This window comes from Aphidius gifuensis, linkage group LG2 (assembly GCF_014905175.1).
Source record: "Aphidius gifuensis isolate YNYX2018 linkage group LG2, ASM1490517v1, whole genome shotgun sequence".
NCBI classification, from domain to species: domain Eukaryota; kingdom Metazoa; phylum Arthropoda; class Insecta; order Hymenoptera; family Braconidae; genus Aphidius; species Aphidius gifuensis.
In genome coordinates this window covers 17070008-17091956 of record NC_057789.1, presented here as the reverse complement: position 1 = coordinate 17091956, position 21949 = coordinate 17070008, and the positions used below count along the sequence as shown (strand labels likewise).

Sequence of the window (21949 nt, the reverse complement as noted above, 5' to 3'; positions counted from 1 at the left end):
GAGATTTTGTGCCTTTGTAGTTCTTCAAACAACCGTACGTCGCTAGCGCCATAAGTGAGCCGTATAAGTGAGACGGAACTGAGCCGAGACGACCATCGAACACAGCTGAGATGTATCACACTGTATGATACAGTGTATGATACTGCTGTATGATACACCGGTATCATACCTACCCAACACTGATCACCAGCACCCGTATTCAGAGGATGTTCTCATTAGGGCGTTTTTTTTTCCGATGGTGGCGTTTGTGAAGCTTTTCTATATGAAATCTATATAAAAAAAATTTTGTTTAGCGCCATCAGCGGAAAAAAAAAGCCCTAATGAGAACAATTTTGCCCCGTGAATACGGGTGCAGCAGTCAGCATATGCGTCTGCCTGTTATTCTCACCAAGGATTGTATTGAATAAGATGGTCTTCTACAACCAGTCATAAAATTAAATAAAAACTTTTTTTTTTTAATCAAGTTAATATACTTTTTGTTTCGTCAATTTTACTGTTAAATTGATGTGATCACTACTATTTTTTTTATCTTTTTTATGTTATGTTACATTTAATATAAGAGATACATTTTTATTTTGTGTAGTCTGAAAACGTTAAAGAATTATTATAATAATACAATACAAAGTGCTGTGTAGGAGTTGGCGCGAGAAGTAAAAAACCAAAATCAATTGTAATTTTTTGTGTGAAAATTTTTCGCACGTGAGTTTTCCGACATAATATATATTACAACTCATATTTTCGTCTGTTAAATATAAAATATACGAACAGAAAAATACATGTTTGTATCAATAATAATTTAATTAATTAGTGTCTCGAGTTAAGTTCAGAGAAAAAGAAGCAGTTTAAAATACACCAAGTGATCCAAATCTGTGATTTACAATAAATTGTATAGCAAAATCAAAAAAAGGAAGCTATTCTCGTTAAATAAATTTTTCTTGCTCAAGGGTGGAGCAAAACGGCCTCAAACTGTGGGGCTCTGGGGCGTTCTTTCTTCCTCCACAAGGGATGTACTATCCTGTAAGTTTTGACTTGAGTTATGCTTTGTTTCTCATCAATAATTTTACTCGTCACATAATTCGGCTAATTGACACGCTGTTAACATTGTTTTAATTATTATTTTTTAAGGCGTTGAAAACCACGCGAAGCTATTTTGGCCCAATCGAATTTTTTAACACCGCCCCTGTTCTGCTATTGTCCTCGTTGCTCTTGTTGTCGTCCATTCGCCCCTTGCCAGGTGCCTTCCTTATGTCAGCTTTTTAGTTAAATCTCTGTTCTTAGAAGCAGACACAATCCAGTGTATTTCGTCGAAAATTAAAAAAAAAAAATTTTTTTCCATTTACAAAATAGAACGCAGAACAAAAAAACTAAATGAAACATACCCTAGACTGGCCTTCGATTTTTTTAACCACTGCTTTGAATAAAGTTTCAATATTACAAGTTATATTATTTCCAAATGCTTTTCTTATTTATTATAGGTATATTTTAGTTGTATTGCGCTTTTCATAATAGCTAAGTATACAAATTTATACCAAGGGTGATTTAAGGTCAAGTTCATATGCTGTCGATTGGGAGTATACGATAATTGAATATGTACGATAATAATATTAAACAGAGATATTATGACAATGCCGACTCGGCGTTCAACACTTTTCTTGTCCGCCTTCGAGCCGCGTCTTATTTTTTTTTCTTGACTCATTTCACTAGCTATTATTTGCTATTTATCACGAGCGCATTCTGACCTTCCTCAATAATAATAAAAATACGGCAAATAGTGCGAATAGCGTCGTTCAATTAAATGTAGAACCTAAACATTGTTTTTATTGTTGAGTTTGATTTTTTAAATATAGTATGTATATATAAGGCTGCACACGCGTTCATTTAAAAGTTATTTGAATGAACGCATACTACATATTCCCATGTGTACCTGCAGTAACTTCATTTGGAACTGAATTTACCGTTTTCCTAAAATACAGGAAGATTATTCTAAAAATCGATTTAACTGTTTTCTTCACTGTATTTGCAGATTAATACGTACGCTGTATACTTTTATTCGCATATATATATATATATATTTATAAATCAGAGTTTATATCATTCAATATATATATTTATATATATAATCGTATGTATTTTTCGTTAGCGATTTTATCATTATATCTTTCTAGCGTTTTCATTCAAACATACATATATAAATCTTTTTTAAGATTAAAATTACTGAAAAAGATACGACTTATTCATAAAAAAACTAAATACATACTAGATACATAAAAAAAACATAATAATTAAAATTAAGTTTTATTTTTTTAAACATTTTTTATGCCTAAAGTTGCCTAAAAACATGAAACTAAATTTAGTCGTTGGAAAGAATTTATATTTTATCCTCGTTTGGGGTTTAATAAAAAATTTCATAATTCATTCAGTTTTCTCATAGAAAAAAAATTAAATCATCTTAACGTTGTTTATAAGACCCAAGGTAGAATGGCTTTTTGGGTTTGTAAAACAACCATTCTCAGTATGCTTTCAAAAAAAATTGAATACTTCTCAACCTAATATTTTAAATAAATCTTTATACTTTATTGACGCGTCTTTATATTAGTAGTATGTATATATGCCGACTTATCTCTACATATGCAAATATTACTAATGCAGTAAAAATTTAGGCTGTGAAACATTGCTAAGTTAGCGTGAGTTCTTGCAATTTACACGAGATAGTGAATATGTTACCAGATCTAGATTTTCAGTGTCCAGATAACTATATAAATTTTTCTTCAGTCAATAAGTCATTCATTTAGTGAATATCTTTTATACGGCGAACATGGAACGAATAATTAAAAAAAAATTAATTTCGTGATTCAAAGAAGTACAAATTTATAAGAAAAAATCAAATAATCATTAATTATCTTGATTTTAACAATGCCAAAAATTATGCAATTAATTTTTAAATAGCTAGTTCTTTTGTTCAGACATTAGTAGAAAAACAAAAAGTAGAAAATTAAATTATTACGAAATCATGAAGAACCTTAACAAGATAAAAATCAGAAATATTAGAAAGCAATACTTATTTGATTACAGAAAAGATTTGAGGGCTAATTCATTCATAGCAAATTAATACAAATAAAAACATGAAATATGTAAATTTGAATAGTCAGTGCATGTGTAGCTTCAAGGTTATGTATTTCTATGTTTAAAGTTTAACAATATATTTTCTGATCGATTCTATTATTATATGGAACACTGAATATATAAAATTGATGTTTTATGTGTGTATTGAAAGTATTATTATGTTATACATACTACAAGTTCTATTAATTTTGTGATATGTAGAGAGAGGAGGATGTTTGAATAAACGTATTTAAGGCTAATGCTCATCATAAATGATGTACATGTGTTAATGCTGTTAATGTATGACTGGCACGTTGTGCCAAACCGGATATACCAATTTTCGAATGCAGAGATCCCTCAAGTGCTTTGTTTGGCATAATAAACATGTGAATTTTTTTGTATTAAGCTTTTTTTTAATACATACTTTTTTGTTTTTGACTGTTTATTAAACCCAGCAGGGTTGCAATAGAAAGTGTTAATAAACTTTGACCTTACTGAAATCGAACATACAGTACTCAAAAAATCTTTTGTCTGCTTTGACGGAAATCATATGAAATCTTTCACGTCCCAAAAGTTAGCAAACCAATATGAGCACAAACGATTATAAATAGCACTGGAATTTTATGCTCTTTTTGTGTTATTTTTGAGTGCAACTCGCGATTTTTTATATATATATTTTTCAATGTTGGCCGACTTGGTCCGACACAACTTCAATCCAACCGATCGACACGGGCATGGCTCCAGGTGTGGCAAGCATGTTTTTATTCTATGTATATATATATATATTTTATAACCTTTTTTAATTAATTTTTTTATTGATTTAATGTTGTGCCAAAGCTTTAACTCAAGTCAGCACAACTTTTTATCAACCGATTGACACGTAATATGGCTCAAAATATGGCTTTTTATGGTTTTTATTCTATGTATATAAATATATATATTTTTAATTCTTTTTAATTAATTTTTTTATTTTTTATGCAATGTTGTGCCAGCTTCAACTCAGTCAACAAACTTTTTAATAATCAACCGATTGACATGTAATATGGCCCAATATGTGCTTTTATGTGTTTTAGTCTACGTATATAAATAATTTTTTTTTACCCTAATTTTTTATTTTTTGTGCAGTGTTGTGCCAGCTTAAATTTAAGTCAGCACAACTTTTTCAATAATCAACCGATTGACATGAAATGACGCTCATGATATATTATTTTATGTGTTTTAGTCTACGTATATAAATAATTTTTTTTTTTTTCATTAACTCTTTTTTAATTAATTTTTCTTATTTTTTATGCAATGTTGTGCCAGCTTTAACTCAAGTCAGCACAACTTTTTTAATAATCAACATTTATGCAAAGTTGTGCTCACTTAAATTTAAGCTGGCACAACACTGCATAAGAAATAAAAAAAATAATTAAAAAAGGGTTAATAAAAAAAAAAATATTTATATACATTAAAAACAAAACACATAATTTTGATAGTATTTACGTTCAATCGGTTGATATTAAAAGAGTTGTTGACATTTCTGACTTAAAATTAATTAAAAAAAAAAAAAATTAAAATTAATAAAACACCGGCAAAACACGCCTTCCATATCATGTCAATCGGTTAATTAATAAAAAAGTTGTGCTGACTTGAGTTAAAGCTGGCACAACACAAAAACTAAAAAAAACAAAAAAGATTGTTAAAAAAAAAAAAAAAAATTATTGATATAGGTAGAATAAAACACATACTTACATATTGAAACCTGTCAATCGGTTGAATTAAGTTAACCCTTTGTTAAAGCTGGCACAACATTGCATAAAAAATAAAAAAATTAATTAAAAAAGGGTTAATAAAAAAAAATATATATATTTATATACATAGAATAAAAACACATAAAAAGCACATAATTTTGAGCCATATTACGTGTCAATCGGTTGATTATTAAAAGAGTTGTGCTGACTTAAATTTAAGCTGGCACAACACTGCATAAAAAATAAAAAAATTAATTAAAAAAGGGTTAATAAAAAAAAAAAAAATTATTTATATACGTAGACTAAAAACACATAAAAAGCACATAATTCTGAGCGTCATTTCATGTCAATCGGTTAATTATTGAAAAAGTTGTGCTGACTTAAATTTAAGCTGGCACAACACTGCATAAAAAATAAAAAAATTAATTAAAAAAGGGTTAATAAAAAAAAAAAAAATTATTTATATACGTAGACTAAAAACACATAAAAAGCACATAATTTTGGTCCATATTACATGTCAATCGGTTAATTATTAAAAAAGTTGTGCTGACTTGAGTTAAAGCTGGCACAACACTGCATAAAAAATAATAAATTTAATTAAAAAAGGGTTGATAAAAAAAAATATATATATTTATATACATAGAATAAAAACACATAAAAAGCACATAATTTTGAGCCATATTACGTGTCGATCGGTTAATTATTGAAAAAGTTGTGCTGACTTAAATTTAAGCTGGCACAACACTGCACAAAAAATAAAAAAATTAATTAAAAAAGGGTTAATAAAAAAAAAAAAAATTATTTATATACGTAGACTAAAAACACATAAAAAGCACATAATTTTGAGCCATATTACGTGTCAATCGGTTGATTATTAAAAGAGTTGTGCTGACTTGAATTTAAGCTGGCACAACACTGCATAAAAAATAAAAAAATTAATTAAAAAAGGGTTAATAAAAAAAAATATATATATTTATATACATAGAATTAAAACACATAAAAAGCACATAATTCTAAGCTTTATTTCATGTCGATCAATTGATTATTAAAAGAGTTGTGCTGACTTGAATTTAAGCTGGCACAACACTGCATAAAAAATAAAAAAAATAATTAAAAAAGGGTTAATAAAAGAAAAAAAAAATTATTGATATAGGTAGAATGAAAACACATAAAAAGCACATAATTTTGGTCCATATTACATGTCAATCGGTTAATTATTAAAAAAGTTGTGCTGACTTGAGTTAAAGCTGGCACAACATTGCATAGAAAATAAAAAAATTAATTAAAAAAGAGTTAATAAAAAAAAATATATATATTTATATGCATAGAATAAAAACACATAAAAAGCACATAATTCTGAGCGTCATTTCATGTCAATCGGTTGATTATTGAAAAAGTTGTGCTGACTTGAATTTAAGCTGGCACAACATTGCATAAAAAATAAAAAAAATTAATTAAAAAAGAGTTAATGAAAAAAAAAAAAATTATTTATATACGTAGACTAAAAACACATAAAAAGCACATAATTCTGAGCGTCATTTCATGTCAATCGGTTGATTATTGAAAAAGTTGTGCTGACTCAAATTTAAGCTGGCACAACACTGCACAAAAAATAAAAAAATTAATTAAAAAAGGGTTAATAAAAATTATTATATACGTGACTAAAACACATAAAAAGCACATAATTTTGGGCCATATTACATGTCAATCGGTTGATTATTAAAAAAGTTGTGCTGACTTGAGTTAAAGCTGGCACAACATTGCATAAAAAATAAAAAAATTAATTAAAAAAGAGTTAATAAAAAAAAATATATATATTTATATGCATAGAATAAAAACACATAAAAAGCACATAATTTTGAGCCATATTACGTGTCGATCGGTTAATTATTAAAAAAGTTGTGCTGACTTGAATTTAAGCTGGCACAACACTGCATAAAAAATATAAGAGCACAAAAATCGCGAGTTGCACTCAAAAATAACACAAAAAGAGCATAAAATTCCAGTGCTATTTATAATCGTTTGTGCTCATATTGGTTTGCTAACTTTTGGGACGTAATCTTTCTCACAAAATAGTGATTGTCGGGGAGCTATCCAGGTTCGAAGTCATTCTATCACTCTCGTGTGCAGTATTTATAGAGTCACATGTAGTTTTTGTAATCGTTCTCGTAGTCAGTGTAGTCACTAAAATTTATCGACTAAAATTCTTGAAGTCATACAGTAGTTATATAAAGTTAATTTTGCACATATCGAAAACAAATCAAGAAAAAAGTCGTGAGTTCATATGCACGGATTAAATGGCAGTACTAAAAATATTTAGTGCAGTATAATTGGTATACATTTATGAAAATAATTTCATTGTGCATCCAATGAGTTCTCATGGTTATATAGATATCATGGAGTTTAATAGACCTCCATAATAGATATAAAATAATATCGCAAAACACTGTCAGCTAACAGCTCTACACGAAGAGAAATTTTAAGTAAAATTTACTAAAGCGTAGTAGTAAAATTTATTGGTGACGACATTTCTTGGACCTATTCCTATATACATAACTAATTTTTCCTCTTCTACATCTTGAATTTTTACTGAAGTCTCCACCATCAATAATATACTGTATCACGTTTTTTTTTCACAATTTATTTTTCTATTCTATGAACAAAATATTTTAGGTCAGAAAATTATTATTCAACTAAAAAATTCGTCTTTTTTTCCTCTACAGACTGATAGTTTTTGAGATTTCTCCGACTTTTAGATTTATATGAAAGTTTAAGTTGAACCCCAAAAAAAAGTAAAATCTCCCTATCTCACCGTGTTTAACCTCGAAAAAAATAGCAACTTTAATAGTTTATTATAAACAAACAAAGTTACCAAGGACAAAAAAAAAGTTATGAATAGATGTATTTCTTTGCATAGAATCGTTTTTTATTAATTACATTGGTCTCTAACTATTTTGATTTTACTCGAGTAACACCTTAATATAATTATTAATAATAAAAACAAGAAATAAATATAAATAAATAAATTGCTATAAACGAAAACAATATAATATTAGAGTAACCCATATAAAACTCGGGTTAAAAAAAAAAAATTTAATAATTCATATCGAAAATAAAAATAAATATAAAAAATAATAATGATTGGAAATAATAATATAGATGATATTAACAAGACATGATATTATATTTATTAGTAACAATGAATAGAATAAAAATTAAGACTAATAATATTTTCAGTATTATACAATAATATTGTAACAAGTCGAATAATATAAATTCTAAAATATAACATATTTCAAAATTTTTTTTAAACAATTTCCCTCGGCCAAGACAGCAGCATAAACAAAAAAAAAAAGTCCACGCGCTTCTCATTTGTATAGTCTATACTCTATTTCGCTAACTATAAGTGGGCACAGAACTGTCGGGCGCTAGTTTCAGCTCCATACGCCTGTGCTAACTTTATATACCTCACATTTTAAAAAAATTTATTCGAGTAACGCCAAAATCTTTTTTAACATGCATTTGTTAAACACAGCACGGTAATTTCTACACCTTCAACATTAAAAAAAGAATCATTTCATCATAATTCTTCATTGTTAATGGTGTTTATTAGAAAAAATAAAAATAATAACAATAATCGGGATAACAATAAGAATATCGACAGGAATAAGGTAACCCCCGGTTTTTTTTTAATTCGCGCTTTCTGTTATAAAAAAATAGAAAATATCCGTGACATGTTTCGGAATTATCATAAATAAATAGCTTTTAGATATACTTAAAAACATTCAGCAATTTTTAAATTACAATAAAATACTCGTCATTCTTATTTTTTAATGAATTCAATTGGAAAAAACTAAACGAAAAAGAAACATTAAAAAATCTTACATTTATTCGTAAATAATTATCATGACGAGTATTTTTTTATAATTCTAAAATTGCTAAATGTTGTTGTGTATCTAAGCTATCTGTTTTTATGATAATTTTGAAACGTGTCACGGATATTTTCTATTTTTTATAACGGGAAGCGCGAGTTAAGAAAAACCGGTGTGTACCTCAATAAAATAATATTTGTTAATTTAATGCCAGGATGCCATTTAAAAAAAAATATTTTCTTTTTTACTTATTACTAGCAATCTAAATAATCGTTCAATAATAATTTTTACGTGTGTCGATGTCTTACGTTATAGCCTATTCGCGCTAACTTTTGTCGGCTAGTTTCAGCTGCATTCAGATGCGGACGCAATTTTAATTATTGATAATTTTTTTTTGGAATGCCTTTTAACTCAAATTCCTTTATCTAAGGTCTCAGTTAGAATTTTTTTTCAATAAATATACTTCAAATGAGGATGCTCACCCTTTTTTGACGCAAATCTAATTATTATTATTTTTTTTTTTTTGTAGACAAACACTACGGTGTCCCTACGGGGTCAAATTATGCCCCTTATTTCATTGAAATCGGTTTATAATATTAGGAAAGTTGTGTTACTCAATTTTAAGCTGAAATAACAATGCATTATGAAAAATCTATAATATAGACCGAAGACCAGCTTGGTGAGAAATTATTGAAATACTGACAGTTTTTTTAGTCTTCAAATCATGCGGCTGAAACCAGCAAATGTAAGTTAGCGCGAACACACTATAGCTCGGCTAACCCTTAAATCAGTATCTCAAGCGTGATAGATGTTTTTTTTTTTTTCGAGTATAAATCGCGCGATTTTCTGTAAATAAAATTTAGAATTAGGTAAAAGATAACGCGATGATATTGTAGAGATTTTTTTTATTAGGTGTCCGGGTAATTAAGTATCGGTAATTAATTTACAAAGACCCAAAAATGCCGTGCGGCGCTCGGAAATCATTTGTTTTTTTTTTTTTTTCAAGTATAAAGCGTTTCCGGGTTTTTGTTAATTAAATACCGATACTCGATTACCCGGACACATATTATTTTTAAGATAGAAAAAAAAATTAAATTGTCTAGAATCCGCGTTTCCACCCCTTTTCACCCCTTAAAACGCTATGTTAAGGGTCGTAATTTTTTTTTTAGCTTTTCATTAGTTGACTTTTAATTTAGAAAATATTTTCATTTTAAATTTATTAAAAAAATTAATTAAAGTTTCCGTCCCCCCTGGCCCCCCCTAAAACGCTATGTTGGGGGTTGGTTTTTTTTTTATAGCTTTCAATTAGTCAATTATCAATTTACATAATATTTTTATGCCCCAATTTTGATTTTAAGATAGAAAAAAAAATTAAATTGTCTAGAATCCGCATTTCCACCCCTTTTCACCCCCTAAAACGCTATGTTAAGGGTCGTTATTTTTTTATTGCTTTTAATTAGTTGACTTTTAGTTTACACAATATTTTCATGCCCCAATTTTCATTTTAAAGTTATCAAAAAAATTAATTAAAGATTCCGTCCCCCCTGGCCTCCCCTAAAACGCTATTTTGGGGGTTGATTTTTTTTTATTGCTTTTAATTAGTTGACTTTCAATTTACGAAATATTTTCATGCCCCAGTTTTCATTTTAAAGTTATTAAAAAAATTAATTAAAGTTTCCGTCCCCCCTGGCCCCCCCTAAAACGCTATGTTGGCGGTTGATTTTTTTTTTATTGCTTTTAATTAGTCAATTATTAATTTACATAATATTTTTATGCCCCAATTTTGATTTTAAGATAGAAAAAAAAATTAAATTGTCTAGAATCCGCGTTTCCACCCCTTTTCACCCTCTAAAACGCTATGTTAAGGGTCGTAATTTTTTTTTTAGGTTTTTATTAGTTGACTCTTAATTTACAAAATATTTTCATGTCCCAATTTTTATTTTAAAGTTAGTAAAAAAATTAATTAAAGTTTCCGTCCCCCCTGGCCCCCCTTAAAACGCTATGTTGGGGGTGATATTTTTTTTATGGCTTTTAATTAGTTGACTTTTAATTTACAAACTATTTTCATGCCCCAATTTTCATTTTAAAGTTATTAAAAAAATTAATTAAAGTTTCCGTCCCCCCTGGCCTCCCCTAAAACGCTATGTTGGCGGTTGATTTTTTCTTCATTGCTTTTAATTAGTTGACTCTTAATTTACAAACTATTTTCATACCCCAATTTTGATTTTAAAGTCAGTAAAAAAAATAATTAAAGTTTTAATCCCTCCTACCACCCCCTAAAACGCTATGTTGGGGGTTGATATTTTTTTTTTAGCTTTTAATTAGTCGACTTTTAATTCAGATAATATTAAACAGGCCCAATTTTGTTGGATAACAAAAAAAAAAAATAAATAAGCGCGGGGCACCCGACACACCATATGTTTTCAGGTCCAATCTACGTTTGGCTGCCAGAGTGGCTGCCAGCTTCAGCGTCATGCATTTTAAATCACGAATATTTTAAGATAAATAATTTTAATCTATTGTGTGCCGTTTTTGAGATATCAAGAGACTCGGTAGAGTCTCAATTCATTTTTTCCCATCGCGATATGACTTACCGAGTAATAGTATAAATAGGTTGCATGGGTATGACGTCACGAATTTTCAATTATCCAATAACTCCTTCGATATCAAATATAAATCAAAACTACAATTACTTTTCTGATTAATATCGATAATTCCTTATCCAATGAGCCTAGTCTCGAATTCTTCCGATGTATAGTAAAATAGATATGATAACCCGTAAAAGCCAGGTACAAGATTTGACCATTAAAATAAATATTTTATCAAAATTGCCCGATTCTGCATTTTTCTCTTTCTTGCGTTCACCGTGTCAATTTACTTTCGCCTTATATTGTACAACATATAAATATGCGTATACATATTCACACATGCATGTATAAACGCGCATGCGTATTAGCTGGGATAGTTCAGCGCGTATATGACAGTGAAGCTAGCGAACGGAGCTAGCGAATGTAGGATAGAATGTACAGCCTGTGACTGTACCTTCCCCACCACTGTCCAAGCGCATTAAAAAGACACAGCGGTGACATAGCATAGAGTAGACTGAACGATGTGTGAGCGAAAGAGATAACAAGAGAGGGACAACTGCTTTCAAAATACATAAAAATAAAATGTCCCCGCGCGCGTTATTTATTTTTTATATTATTTTTTTTTAGGTAAACGCAAAATACAAGACAATTGAAATTTATCGATGGTATTTATGGTATATAAACAAACATAATAGTAGTTTTTTTTTATGAACCAGTCTTTGTTTATTGGAAAAAAATTAATAAATAAACAATTTCGGTATAGGCGATGTTGAGTATGTCTTAATTGTTTATTTATTTAATATTTTATAAACAAACTTTCCGGTTGATACATAAAAATACCCATCATATTCCTTGATAGTTGATCATTGATCAATATTATTATTTCAATATTTTATTTTTATAGAAGCCGGAAAATAAAAAAGAAAAACAAAAAAAAATCCATGCGTGTACGATTGAGTATACCGAGATTATTTATTTATTTAATAATTCATAAACAAACGTTCCAGTTGATAAATAAAAATACCTATCATATTCCTCAATAGTTAATTAATAATTGATGTAAATTTAATAATTTTCCTATTTTGCGTTTTCCCGAAAAAAAATAAAGAAAAACCCGGAAATATATCTAAGTGGGTGGTTAAGCGTATTTTTGATTTAGTTTTTCATTTTTTTTTCTGGGAAAACGCAAAATAGGAAAATTATAAAATTAACATCAATTATTAATTGACTATTGAGGAATATGATAGATATTTTTATTCATCAACCGACGCGTTTGTTTATTAATTATTAAATAAATAAATAATCTCGGTATACTCAATCGTACACGCATGGATTTTTTTTTGTCTTTCTTTTTTATTTTCCGGGAAAACGCAAAATAGGAAATCTATAAAAATTACATTAATTATTAATCAACTATCGAGGAATATGATGGGTATTTTTATTTGTCAACCGAAACGTTTGTTTATAAAATATTAAATAAATAAACAATTAAGACATACTCAACATCGCCTATACCGAAATTGTTTATTTATTTAATATTTTATAAACAAACTTTCCGGTTGATAAATAAAAATACCCATTATATTCTTTGATAATTAATTGATAATTAAGGAAAATTTTACAATTTTCCTATTTTGCGTTTTCCCGGAAAATAAAAAAGAAAAACAAAAAAAAATCCATGCGTGTACGATTGAGTATACCGAGATTATTTATTTATTTAATAATTAATAAACAAACGCGTCGGTTGATGAATAAAAATACCCATAATATTCTTGAATAGATAATTAATAATTATTGTAAATTTTATATTTTTCCTATTTTGCGTTTTCCCGGAAAAAAATGAAGAACAAAAAAAAAAAACAATGCGTCGGTGTTTGACAATACCGAGATTGTTTATTTATTCAATATTTTATTAAATAAACAAACGTTCCGGTTAGCAAATGAAAATATCCATTATATTCCTTGATACTTAACTATCAATTGAGGGAAATTTTATAATTTTTCTATTTTGCGTTTTTCCAGAAAAAATTAAAGAAAACCTAAATCAAAAATACGCTTAACCACCCACTTAGATATATTTCTGGGTTTTTCATTATTTTTTTCCGGGAAAACGCAAAATAGGAAAATTATTAAATTTACATCAATTATTAATTAACTATTGAGAAATATGACAGGTATTTTTATTCATCAACCGGAACGTTTGTTTATGAATTATTAAATAAATAAATAATCTCGGTATACTCAATCGTACACGCATGGATTTTTTTTTGTTTTTCTTTTTTATTTTCCGGGAAAACGCAAAATAGGAAATCTATAAAAATTAGCTTAAATATTAATCAACTATCAAGGAATATGATGGGTATTTTTATGTATCAACCGGAAAGTTTGTTTATAAAATATTAAATAAATAAACAATTAAGACATACTCAACATCGCCTATACCGAAATTGTTTATTTATTAATTTTTTTCCAATAAACAAAGACTGGTTCATAAAAAAAAACTACTATTATGTTTGTTTATATACCATAAATACCATCGATAAATTTCAATTGTCTTGTATTTTGCGTTTACCTAAAAAAAAATAATATAAAAAATAAATAACGCGCGCGGGGGCATTTTATTTTTATGTATTTTGAAAGCAGTTGTCCCTCTCTTGTTATCTCTTTCGCTCACACATCGTTCAGTCTACTCTATGCTATGTCACCGCTGTGTCTTTTTAATGCGCTTGGACAGTGGTGGGGAAGGTACAGTCACAGGCTGTACATTCTATCCTACATTCGCTAGCTCCGTTCGCTAGCTTCACTGTCATCGTAAAGAAATACTTTTACTCACGATTTTCTAACAAGAAATCGTGCGTAAAAGTATCTCCTTACGCACTATATTGGCGCAAAATGGCGTCCATATTACAAACCTCGTGTCAAAAAATATTGTATCGTCGTATTCGTCTTCGGCTCGTTCTCAACTTCTGGTGACTCGTATTGACACCTTCAAAATCGTGCAAGAATCACCTACTTCACGTACTAGTTATATAATATACTATTATAATTTTATTCTTTTAAAAATTGAAAACTTAATATAAGATCTTCCCCAGAATAGTTTTTTTACATATTGCGATTAATTAAACAAAAGAAGTGAAATAACATCAAAATAAAAATTCTTAACTTTTATATACATAAGTAACTTATTTTTTCTCTTTTTAATAAATAAAATATGTGAAATAAAAATATGAATATAAAAAATTAGGTCGTTATTTCAAAATTACAAAATCAAATTTACAAATTATCGTAAGATATAACCACCTAGTTTTTTTATTCATATTTTTATTTTACATATTTTGTTTATTAAAAAGAGAAAAAAAGAGTTACTTTTGTATATGAAAATTAAGAATTTTTGTTTTGATGTTATATGTTTTTTAATGTATAAATACTGTAGTTATTACTTGATTCAGTTGTACAACTCGTCACACAGTTGAGCTAGACAATACCATCTATTTTCTATCTCATTCTCTCTCATGTAACTCCTGTTGCACTTAACATTGAGGTATCTTTGTGCTTATTGGTGTAGACAGGTTAACAAAAACACATGAAACATTTTACTACTAAAGATTTGAGGCACTGGGGGCACCAATTTATTTTTTGTATAACATGACTAGATGCGCGCTGTAATGAAACCCTAAATTAATCCTACCTTGTGATTTACATACAGCCTCAATACCAATATTAATTTTTTAAATTACAGCACGTGGTGCAGGCAAATATGGCTGCGCCTTACGCTGGGGGTGTATTTCCATCTCCAGTGAATGGAGTGACGGGAGTTGTGGGAACAGCTACTGGAACTAGCGAAGTAAAAACTCTACCGCCGGCACCGGTTAAGGAAGACACACCTGGGACACAGCAGTCACCGACAGCTCCCGGTGGGCCTCAATTGCAGAATACACTTAGTATGTCACAAACTGCTGCTGCTGCTGCTGCTGGAGCATCAGCAGCTACAAACTTTAGTCCACCTCCACCGTCAAATGCTGTTGATCAGCAAGCAATTGTGAGTAATTTGAACTTTGTCTTACGGTTATTTCAACCAAATAAAGCTGAACAAAAAGTTGCCGGACTTTGGCGTAAAAGATTTTTATATAATGAACTGGGAAAATGCTTGATCGAAACTTGATCACGTTTTTGATTAAGATTTGATCAAGTATCTCGATCAAAAAATTAAAAAAAATTTTTTTTACAGTCGTTATTTTTTTTTTTTTTTTTTGCGTTTTTTTTACCTCACAGAAGAGAGAGAAAGAGAGAGAGGGAGAGAGAGAGAGAAAGGTGTGGAAGTACGACTTTTTTTGTTTCTTGGACGCGCTCTTAACGGGATTCGAACCGGCGAAGTATAGATTATTAATAAAACCAGGGCGCTTTAGATGACTCGGCCACGGAGGGAAACGATTCTATTGCTGTAATTTTATAAAGTTTATATTTTTATCCTACTGTTGAAACATGAGTAGGGCACGTTCAGCTTTATTTTTATCGACATAAATTATTTACTCTTTTTTTTAAAAAAAAATAAATAAAAATCATGTAAAATATTTTGGGGACAAAATATATTTATTTAGTATCGAAGGTATAAAACAATATTCTTAATATCACTAGTAGAATTATAATTTTTTATCATAGTTAAGAAATTTATATCATAAATAAAAGAAAACATAAATTAAAAATGGGCCATAGCAAAAATTAATGACGGACTCAGAAATGTTAAGTGCCGCCACTTTTTAGTTGACTGCGCAAGCGTGACTTCGTTCATTTTTAAATGGTTGACGTAGAACAAACAAAATCTTATTCTTTCATGCGATGTCGTGGTGCAGCGGATAACGCGTAAGATTTTCATCCGGAAGGGATATGGGGTTCAAATCCTGGCCTGCGTCAGTTTTGTGTAAAAGTATTTGTCTTAGGGAAAAAAAACGAATAAATTATAAATTAACATTTGCGAAAAAAAATTTTTTTAAAATATTGTTTACGAGCTTATATAAACAAAGTAAATTTTGCGTTTGGTTTTAGTAAAAATTGCTATGGTACACAAAAAAAATAGCCACGCCCACACGAAATTTTGTTATGGTAATTTGAAAATATCATAGAACGCATAGATTGCGCAGCTCTGCTATGGACCATTGTAAAATGACTATGTTTTTTAAGTAAAAAAAAAATATAAAATTCTTTCCGTGTATAAAAAGTCATAGTCGAGAATTCAAGTTTTAGAAAATAAAAAAATGAAAAAAACGTTGTCGTTATCCACGCTCTGTAAACATTACACACACAACACATCAGAATCATTAATGATTGAATGAAAAAAAAATTTTGTTTTTTTTAAAATGTATTCGTAGAGAAGAAGAAAGTTTTTTGGATTAGATAATAAAAAATTCCATTGAATAACATAAATTTCTTGCCAAGATCTCAAATGATTGTGTTAACTTTATCGACTTCAAATGTAATCTACAACCCAGGTACACTGAGAGAAATTTTAACTGAAAATTAAAACCCATGTTGAATAGAAATTACTATACTGCTTTGTAATTTTTGTTTTATTTCTGGGATTGGCCGCGAGAGATGATATTCTACAATAAAATTATGTAAAATGTCACACTATGTCAAAAAATTGTTATGTTACTTCAAGTCTCTGTACATCGTTATCTATTGCAGATAGACATGGGGTTGAGTGGAGTTAATTATTGAGAATTCAATTCTAAACAATTTATAAAGAATTACTTTTTTTGATTAATCTCTTAGATAATGAGTTATGAGTTAATTAAAATAAAGAACATACATGTTTTGTGGAAACAATAAAAAATATTATAAGTTCGAATAAAAAATACTGAACAATTTAATAAATATTCTAATATATATAATAAAATTTATCATGTACACATATAAAAGTTAGCATAGACTTAAATATTTTTTACTATATCGCTTTGTAAAAATTCTGGTTGTGGGGCGAAATAACACAAAGATGGCCGACTGATTGAACAAATGATTGAATTGTCATGTAATTTCAAGCATTTCTACAGCCTTATCTGTTAAAGCTAGGTATGGGGTTAAGCGAGGTTTATTGTTGGTAATTTATTTCTAAACAATTTATCAAGAATGAATTTTTTCTATTTATCAATTAGTTTTCGAGTTTTGAGCGTGTAAACAGAAAAGAAAAAATGTTGCCGGGAATTGATTGCCGTTCTCCGTGAATCTAGCACAAACTGCCGAACTTAGCACAAAAAATGTCCAACTTTTAAATAAAATTTATAATAAAATATAGTAAATTCTAAAACCGGTAGTGGGTAAATTCTCAATCTGCTAGAATTTACTTGTGAGTTTCGTGAATTTAGTCATTTTTTTTAAAGAAAAATTACAATAAAATTATGTAATTTTTATGGCTTAGTGTTGTATATAGTCAATGGCCAAATTTTTTACATAACTTTATTGTAAAAATTATTTATCAATATACGAATAATTCTTACAAATAATCGGAGGAACGCAGTTTTTACTATTCGCTTTGTAATTTTTTCTTATACGTTTGTAATTTTTAGTTAAAATTTCTCTCAGTGTAGGAGTTCTCGGGCTTGAACAACTGTGCCAGGCTTGTGCGAGGGTCGTGTATCAAGCCTTGGGAGCACAGGCTTGACACAAGCTTGTGCCCATTGTTTTCCCCGGCCTCACACAAGCCTTGTTAACACAGGCTTGACACAAGACTGTCCCCGTTGTTTTTAACCGGCCTCACACAGGCCTCAATAGTCCAAGCCGGTGTCAATCCTGTTTTTTTTTGTTTTCCCCGGCCTCACACGAGCCTTGTTAACACAGGCTTGACACAAGACTGTCCCCGGTGTTATCAACCGGCCTCACACGAGCCTTGTTAACACAAGCTTGACACAAGACTGTCCCCGGTGTTTTCAACCGGCCTCACACAGGCCTCAATAGTCCAAGACGGTATCAAGTCTGTTTTTTTTGTTTTCCCCGTCCTCACACGACCCTCGTAAACACAGGCTTGACACAAAATTGTCCCCATTGTTTTTCCCCGTCTCACGTATAACTGAGTATTGATCATATTCAAAATATTAATATTGATAATATTATCAATATTATATCGTAATTAATATTATCAATTATTATTTATTCACAATAGCATTGATATTAATAATAATATTTATAATAATAATAATATTCTAAATATAAATACTAATAATTATCAATATTTATATATGAATGTTATTGTCAATAATATTCTATATAATAAAAAGACGTGGCTGGATCCTTGGAAACGCAGTTTTACGCAAACTATTGGCCCGATTGACATGAAATTCAACATAGATATTTAGTTTCAGCTCAGGAGGTTTAAGTCGTCGAAAAAATCACCCAGGTTACTTTTTACGATCACCAGGAAGTCAAAATGATTTTTCCAATTATCTTCAGGGTTTTTCTTATTATTAAATATATTTTTTCAAAAAGAAGAAATTAAAAAATATTGCTTTAGTTTGTAATATTAGTTTCCGGTTCACCAGGATGTAGATATTGAATCTTTTCATTATCTCCTGGGTTTTTTTTTTATCAAAAAATATATTTTATCAAGAAGAAAAGAATAAAAATAAGCATTGGTTCCTAACGGGGCTGAAGTTGGCGGCCACTTCAGCGGCCGAAATCCCAACATGCACGGATCCATAGGGTATTTCCATGGGCCCCGAGTTTCATTATTTCTGTCCTCCTCTCGCACATACGCGGAGTCAGCATGTTTGCTGGTAGAGTGGGGAGGCAAGTGTTGCGCGCGGAAATCCAAGCGCACAATATATATTTATAAATACATATGCAAATTTTTCCTAACTTTATCAAAATATTTTGTAATTATATATTTGTTTATTGTTGGTCATGTTTACGAGCGATGGTCAATTGATAATGAGTAGAAGAAAACTAAGAATTTAAAAAGTTTTTTTTTTTTTTTAAGACTTACACTTGCTACCTCGTTATTTTAGCGTTAATCAATAGATACAATTAAGTAACACTACTGTGAATTTTTCCGAGTAATTCAGAGTGGTCCTTGGGTGTGGAAAGTTTAGAAAACTATTCTTACGAACATCTTAATCTTTTTTTTTCTCGAAAACTTACAGTTGCTACCTCGTTATTAGATCGGGAATCGATAGATACAATTAAAATTCAATACCGTGAATTTTTCCGAATTACTCAGGGTGGTCCTTGGGGGCGGAAAATTCAGAAAACTATAGATTTATGTGTTTTAATTGTATCTATCAATTGACCATTTAATGGTAAAAAAAAAAACCTTGGTTTACATACAATAGTTTTCCGAGTTTTTCACCTACAAGGACCATCCTGGCAGAATCAATAAAATTGTCAAACATGTGTTTTAACTCAAAGTATTATCCAGCAAAAATTTTGTTTCAATAGTATACTATTATGAAAAAATTATAAAATTTTTAGGAACGGGGCCCCAGCACCTTATGTATGCCAAAGTGTCCGCCAACTACAGCCCCGTAGTTCCTAATGTTGTTTTCCGATTGATCAGAATGTAGAAATTAAATTTTTTCTACATATTTCTTTTGTTTTTAATTTTATTAAAAAATAGATATACAACTAAGTTCGGTGAAGCCGAACACGGCCGACTCGTTATTAATATTATTAATATGACTGATATTATTATAAATCGATAATATTATTGTTATTATTATCGATGATATTTTTGAAATTATTGTTATTTTATTTATACTATGGTTATATATATGAATAATATTATTATAAATAACAATAATTCCAATAATATTATGATTAACAATAATATCAATATAATATTAGTAATAATATCAATGGTATCAATTATATCATCGCATTAAAGGATGAAGGGCGTAATTGCCAAAAACGTCAATTTTGAAGGAAAAAGGGCGTAAGTGCAAATTTATAAATTTTCGAGTTTTTCATCTAATTTTAAGACTTAAAAAAATAATAATAAAATTTAATTTAATAAATAATTTCTGATAAAAGATGAAAAGCGTACTTCCAATTTTATTTAAAATTCATTTAATGGCAGGATTTTTTAAATTATTGATTCATTGATTGTTTGATAATTATATACAATTTATAATTAATAAGAAAAAAATAACAATAATTACAAATCTTCATCTTTTATTGAAAATGATTTTGATAATAGAAAAAAGGCGTAAGTCCCTGAACATACGCCCTTTATCCTTTATTAAAGGTGATTACGCGCGCTTTTTTTTTTTATCTTTAAGCTTTAAACTTAGATGAAAAGCCCGAAAATTGCACTTACGCCTTTTTTGTTTTAATAAAAAAAAAAAAATTTCCAAAAATGGCACTTACGCCCTTCTTCCATTAATGCGAAATATAAATACTAATAATTATTATTAACTAATAATATTTATATTCGAATATTATTGTCAGTATTAATATTATTATTATTATTATTATTATTATTATTATTATTATTATTATTATTATTATTATTATTATTATTCAGCGAGATATCCAGCGTGACATGCAGAAGTTTCACTTCCCTCGCGCGTACTCACAACACGCTAATTTTTTTTTTTTTTCTTTTTTTTCGAAATCGGAGCAGTCTGAGGTATTTCAAGCAGCAGTGGCGGCGGCAGCAGCAGCAGCCAATGGTACTTCTCAACAAACAGCAGCAGTATCAGTTAGTGTAAACGAAACAAGTACGGATGGTAGCGTTGAAGGTAATCCACTAGCACCCGTTACATCGGGAACAACGACACCGTCAACAGTGGCACAAGGGACTGATCTCAAAGGTCAACCAAAGCGATTGCACGTCAGTAATATACCGTTTCGCTTTCGAGACCCTGATCTCAGGGCAATGTTCGGGGTAAATTTTTTTTCTCGTCCAATTTTTATATTTGTACATATTGCACTTTGTGAAAATTTCTAGCTGCACCAACAAGGGTTTTGGGCTGCTAAAAGGACAGCCCTTCGAACTAAATAGCCAGGATCGTCAGGTTCACATACATTATCTGTATCGCGTGGTAAATTCTGTATCCTGGTTATCCAGTTTGCTAAATAACTAACCACCTGGTTTGTTCTCTAGCAGGTCAAAACTCTCGTTGCTGCAGCTAGAAATTTTTTTCAGTGCAATCAATAAATTATCTCTTGTTCACAATTGATTTATCTATTGATTCTTCTAGCAATATGGCCCAATCCTTGATGTTGAAATTATCTTTAACGAACGTGGCAGTAAGGTAAGCACAAATTCATTGATACAAATAATTAATCATTAAAAAAGTCTACATACAGTATATTTTTAGTATTTTATATTATAAGGATTAGTGGGTTAGTTATTTGAGTCGTCTATGACACTGATTTTCAATGACGCTGAAGCTAGCTTGGATTCCTACCTTGGGTGGTTCAAGGGCCCCGTGCATTTAATGAATAAATAATAATAAAAGTGAGAAAAAAAAATGAGAGCAATAAGTGTAGAAGAGGAAATTAGGATATGACTAAAAAATAGCTGAACTAAGCATTTCAACTCTCTAGAACATGTTCTAGGGGGTGAAAATAAAGGTCCGCTTTTGAGTATAATACACGGAGAGAAATCCGCAGCAAATAATGCTGTAAGTATCAAACAAATTCTATTGTAGTCTACTGGAAATTG

The 21949-nt window shown here is 29.4% G+C and overlaps 1 protein-coding gene across 7 annotated transcripts in view; it reads left to right on the top strand.

Annotated features, from left to right (window-relative positions):
* Window positions 1-322: 322 nt before the first annotated feature.
* LOC122849222 (RNA binding protein fox-1 homolog 2) overlaps window positions 323-21949 on the top strand; it is a 67459-nt gene continuing 45832 nt past the window's right edge. For 5 of the 7 annotated variants that reach the window (XR_006373540.1, XM_044147893.1, XM_044147891.1 and 2 more), the window contains exons 1-4: window positions 354-1017; window positions 15035-15334; window positions 20903-21166; window positions 21483-21536. Coding sequence is in view for 6 of the 7 variants with exons in the window: in XM_044147893.1 (XP_044003828.1) it covers window positions 1006-1017; window positions 15035-15334; window positions 20903-21166; window positions 21483-21536 (630 nt within the window). In the remaining variant the exon portion in view is untranslated. Of the gene's footprint in view, window positions 1018-15034; window positions 15335-20902; window positions 21167-21482; window positions 21537-21949 lie in introns of all 7 variants that reach the window. The other 2 variants (XM_044147888.1, XM_044147889.1) reach the window with 2 other exon arrangements.